At 35.0% G+C, this 5,952-nt stretch overlaps 1 protein-coding gene across 1 annotated transcript; it reads right to left on the reverse strand.

Annotated features, from left to right (window-relative positions):
- Nucleotides 1–1,196: 1,196 nt before the first annotated feature.
- On the reverse strand, nucleotides 1,197–3,856 carry LOC136718882 (transmembrane protein 121). Its single transcript, XM_066696667.1, has one exon. The coding sequence runs from the start codon at nucleotides 2,978–2,980 to the stop codon at nucleotides 2,030–2,032; it is 951 nt and encodes a 316-aa protein (XP_066552764.1). The 5' UTR covers nucleotides 2,981–3,856; the 3' UTR covers nucleotides 1,197–2,029.
- Nucleotides 3,857–5,952: the final 2,096 nt, after the last annotated feature.

Consider the following 5,952-nt stretch of genomic DNA (forward strand, 5'->3'; position numbering starts at 1 on the left):
GTATATAAAGGTACTTTGTAAATTTGTAATTTTTACTAACAGTGTTACTAACAGCCTAGTTCTAATTGGGAATATGTCCAAATTCCTGCAAAAATTGCAAATATAGTTAGCCACTAATGCCATTAATGACATCTGTACACTACTTACCACAATGAGAAAAACGAACAAATATTAAAACACAAGATGGTATACAGCTATCATTTTTATTACGAAATCACTATGGACACATTTACCAAACAATATTAGAACGATACAGTATTATACTGTTAATGTTGACACATCTCAAATAATTATGGCACTACGGAAAAAATAGATGTCAGTAATGCATTATGAACTAGGTGAAAGAAAAAGTGAATAATATTTGTTTGTTGTATTTTGCCTGTTAGAAATGTTATTTTACTTTACAACATTAGTAATAATAATAATAATAATAATAATAATAATAATAATAATAATAATCTTATTCTGAAGCTCTTTGATCAGCGATGTAGCCCTTATGAATCCTTCCAGTGAGTCACTACACAAAGGAACACAATAAAAGACAGACATCCCATTGATACACAATACTTTATCAAATAATTACATATAAAACATTACAGTTATAAAATGTTTTTTTTTTGTTCTTTTTACTCGGTTAAGTTTTTAAGCATTTTCAATTCTGACAATTATTCACGCAAAATATAAAATATCAAGGAAAAACATTTTTACAATAACACCATTATTTTTATTATTATTTATTTTTATGTCGTTTCTTCAATGGCATAATTAAGGCCATGTGACCAATTGACAGTAAAATAACCTCAATCCGTTCATCAAACCCCTCCACTGAAGCCAATTTTAAGGATATTGACAACATATAAAATATCGTCTAGTAGTTAACCAGGCACACATATGCCATTCTACAATGGATGCGTTTACAAGCAAAACATACTTATTATATATGTATATTAATATATATCCATATATTTATCTTACTTCTTAAATTAATGAATAATAAACTAGTCAAATAGTAAGCAATACTTTGTATTGCACTTATGTTGTAAGTCGCACTGGATAAGCGTGTCTTCCAAGAAATAATAATAATAATAATAATAATAATAATAATAATAATAATAATAATAATTATTATTATTATTATTATTATTATTATTATTATTATCATCTGAAATAAATAAATAAATAAATAAATAAATAAATACTTAATTATTAACCTAGCAGAATTTCTCAAAAAAATAAAAAGGATTTGTAGTACAGTTTGTGATTATGAATTTGTCAAATATAAATTGTGATATACAAATTTTATGTCTGATCCTCTCTTGCATAGTACTTACATTAGTGATTTTTCAAACTGTATGAAGCATATTTCATCAAGCAGGAATGGCTAGCAAGACCTGATGTGAGCAATTAAATACATCGAACTAGAAACAAACCCTGAAGGATCCTTATCTGCTTATCGACTGGATTTTAAATAAAAAAACAGTCTAATGTGTATCATATTTGACTACTGTATTGTTATGAAGAACATCTGTCTATATATGTATGTATATATCTGTATATATGTATGTATACAAATATATGTGTATATAAATATATACACAAACAACAAACAAAAAAAAACATATATATATATATATACACACTGTTTCAACTAAACGCATCAACTGTAGAATGGAGTCAGTGCTCCCTTCTTACTAGGTTAGTAACTGCTGATATTATTGATGTGATTCGATATGTTTAATTGGAGTAACCTCCAATGAAATCAGGAAAATTGCCTACACAGCCAGGTCTTTCAAATGCACCTGTGAAACGAGTATGGGCCTGTCATACTTTACTTCAGTATTTAAAAAAATATGTATATACCTGTATGTATTTTTTTAACAGTATTTTTTTTAATACATGTTTTATTTATCTTGCATGGAAAGGCATTCAATTGTATCTGCTGTTTCCAAGAAAAATTTGGCCCTGTACTGAATTCCTACAATCACCCTTGAATTTGCTAAAATTCTTGTTTTCCTGGGTTCACCCTATGTCATGTGTGTTCACACCCAGTGACCTCTGGCAAAGCGGTCTGATTTTGTATCACCACTTGTGGAGGTGTTGGTAGAGACTGGCTGTGAGGAATGGAATTCTTCTGGAGTTCAATTCCAAAACCAGGTGGGGCACTTTGCAACTGTTTCCTGTACTGCACAAAGCTACAGGTCTTTAGGATGATGGCCAAGACATTTTTTCCCATTAAAATCCCTGAAACCCTCACGTCCCGATAAAAGACCATGTTGCTCCCTCTGATAAAGATGGTGATGATGTTTATAGTGACCAGGCTCAGTATAGGGTAGAGCATCATTTTGTGGGGTACTATGTTAATCCCTTGCATGCTAATTTCGCTTAAGGAGACACAGGGCAGGATCAGCAGCAAAATATAGCAGTAAAAGAACATCAGCCCTTCTGCCCAAAGAGGCAGTCCCTTTTTTTGAGGCTCCCACAAATTGGCTTGTATATCCAAAATATCCAGGAGGTCTACCACTACCCAAAAGAGACGGTTCCGTATTTCCTCCTTCTTCTTGAAGGGGCGCACATATTCCATGTGGTCGATGGCCACCAGGAGGATGTAGAGGGCTGGCATGCAAATTGACAGAAGCAGTGTTAGGGCTTTCCTCGCAATGGTGTCCAGGCTCTTCCTGTCTGCTTTGTAGTTCTGGTAGATGAAGTACACCTTAATCTCCAGGACAAAAATGTAAAGGAACCACAATATCATAGCATAGCCTCTCTTGGCAGTCCTGACCTCTGCCCCCACCCACACTGCCACATAGCGCAGTATGATCAAGAAACAGATGTCCCCCACCATCACCATAATGCAGATGCCAATCTTCCGCGGCCCTTGGTTCTGCTCCACCAGATAAGCATCCATCAGTGCCATGCTGCTCATGATGAGAATTGTGGACAGGCACACATGTGGCTTATTAGCTGGCGGAGGTGGTACCATTCTGAGAGACAGATCCACTCACCAGGGGGGAAGGGGGAAGTAGGAATGAGAGGCTCAGTTCACTGGATACAGCAATTCAGACACCGGTCAGAACTTAGCCTTTCTGGCTGCTGTGCTCATGTTTGACCAGCACTTCCTACAGGCTGGGCAGAATCCACCTTCTCAGTCTCCTGGCATGCAAAACACTGGCAAACAGGCAAAAAATAACTTTCAGTCGGTAAAACTGGAGCTTGCCCCATGGGATTTTTGTCTCTAGCCAAGTTTGTACAGTAACATTGATTCTCTGATTCAATAATACTATTCAGAATTCCTGGTGTTCAGAGTTATGTTTTCAATTATTTTCTTGATTTAGCTGTATTCTTTATTATCATGGATGTTATGCTTAAGATTTCAGTCTTTGGAAAATGCTTAATACGTTTTTATGGTTGCATTACTTTGGAAGCAATGTGACATAAATACAAATAAATTGTATATATGTGTATATGGGTTGGGTACTTACTTTTGTTTTTTCTTTATAATTTGTCATTATGATTGGCAGTGGATATTTTCCCCAAAGATGTCAATCTCAAACAGCCAAAGCCAGTTGTAATCCATTAAGAAGATAGAAATGAAAAAAAAAACCATGAAATGAAACGATACTGTTTAGGGATTGGTGTTAATGCACTTATTATATATTTTGTTTGTTTTAGTTCAAACAGTCAGTAAAGAGACGTTGCCTTCCTTTGACTGGTTTCATGATTTTAGCATATGATAGTAACCCATTTAGACAGTTTTAATTCTTGAATAAAAAATTAAGAGGTAAACACACGATAGGGGGGAAAAAAGTTTGAAGTTAAATCCAATATAAAAAAGACTTGACTTCTCTTTGTGGGAAAATAAAACACACACACACACACACACACACATTATATATATATATATATATATATATATATATATATATATATATATATACATATATATATATATATACATATATATATGTCTTACTTCAAAATCTGCTTCTACCCAGCAACAAGGGGATTGTATTCATTGTGATCGAGATCTGATCTTCTGGATGCCGATAACGCTGGAGGGATATTAGCTGTCCCCGGTCCCTTTAGCGATAGATGCAAATCTCTCAGCTGTTTCCACGGCTCCCCCTCGCAGAGGAACAGCCCCTTCTGGCAAACATCATCGAAGCCGTTTCTTCTCACCTCCAGCTGTAAGCGCAGTCACACTCTCTGTGCAGCATCCTCTGCCAAGGGGCAACGGTTAGTCAAACTGCAACTCTTCTAAGGTCCTCCTTTGTGTAGCTAGACCACTCCGTCTGTCCTGCCAGCGAAGTGCCAGTCGCATTTAAAACATTTTTTTCCTCCCTCCTTCTCCCTCCCATGAAAAGGCACTCAGTTGTCTGCGTGAGAGGCTAGCTACTTCCCAGAGGCGGCGACACGACTGTGAACACTCATACTCTTCTGGACTGGAACAAATGTGTACGTTGCAAGAACTTCTGTTTTGTAATCCAGATTATTTTCTGTTTTCTTTTTGGCGTGCCATTGAAAAGGGTCTCATTTCCGATTTGAATGAGCTGCTTTAAGAATGCGTGTTTTCATTTCTTTTGATGTGGTAGTTTGTTGTTGCTATTGATGTTTTAGCGTATTATTCGCTTACCATATAAGGACTAAAGAAAGAAAGAAAGACAGAGCCCAGGCAGTTGGAGCGTGGATGCTAAAGAGGCTGTTTGTGTGTTTCGCTGCAGTCCGAGGGAGAAGGCAGTGAGGGCGAGGTACTTGGCTTCTGCTGGAGCGTTAGCATTGATTGTGTGACAGCGCAGTGAATCAGAGAGTGAGTGAGCCAGAGAGAGAGAGAGAGAGAGAGAGAGAGAGAGAGAGAGAGAGAGAGAGACGCAATAGCTAGTTCCGTAAGGGAGCAAGCTAATTAGGGCACATTTGTGTAAGAATCTGATAGAATATACCCCCAGAATGAAGAAAGAAAAACTGTTAATATATAGGTGGTGGATTGGATTTTATGTTTGACCTACCTTAAGTAATTGGGTATCAAGAAGCAACATTATTATTATTATTATTATTATTATTATTATTATTATTATTATTATTATTATTTATTAATTACCACCAAGAACATTTGAACATTTCCTCAGACCAAGACATATAAGACATTTTGCTTCAAAGCTTTTAGGACCTGCCTTTTTTAAAAATTGGGTGTGATTTTGAAATTACTGCAGTTGTATCACTTATGTATAATGCATTTATACTCCTCTTCTTCCTCCTCCTACTGTCTACTACATTAAAAAAAAAGATTAAAAAAATATATAGTATTTACCATTTGGTACATTTTACAACATATAGCTAATGACTAATATCAATGATATTTATCAAACTAAATGATCCACGAAATAATATTATCTATCTTTACTATAACACTTCTGATTGACTGCACTCTGAATTAATGCATACAATTCATGACACACTGCACATTCATTGATATGTTTTTTTCATTTTGAACATGAATTGAAGAAGGGCTTATTGTCACTGAGACCTTCATTTCTTGTTAACATAATGAAAATATAGTACATACGCAAGTTTACAAATGAAAGGAGGCCATTTGACCCATCACCAGGAATGACCAAATAACTGTTTCAGATGAAGAGCGAATACTTTCAACTACAACTGTAGGTAACCTAATGTATAATTACACTGGAAGTACTGACACTAACTATTAAGTGTAACCAGTTCAGTGTCAGTAGTTTATTATGAATTCCCATGTTGGATACTTCAAACTATACGTCTTCGGAGTCATACAGTAACAAGTGTTATAAAATCACAGATTTATTCCTCCTACAGAATACTTTTTATTTATAATACATTAATTATAATGCCAGTAGTTCAAGGTTTTCATGTATTTTTAATTAAACATGTTAACACTTTAATAAAGAAAAATGTAATTCTAAAATAGAAATGGCATTTCATTCA

Source organism: Amia ocellicauda, chromosome 23 (assembly GCF_036373705.1).
Source record: "Amia ocellicauda isolate fAmiCal2 chromosome 23, fAmiCal2.hap1, whole genome shotgun sequence".
Taxonomy (NCBI): domain Eukaryota; kingdom Metazoa; phylum Chordata; class Actinopteri; order Amiiformes; family Amiidae; genus Amia; species Amia ocellicauda.

Coding starts and splice junctions, on each gene's coding strand:
- LOC136718882 (XM_066696667.1), bottom strand. CDS start 2,980: ATGGTACCACCTCCGCCAGCTAATAAGCCACATGTGTGCCTGTCCACA.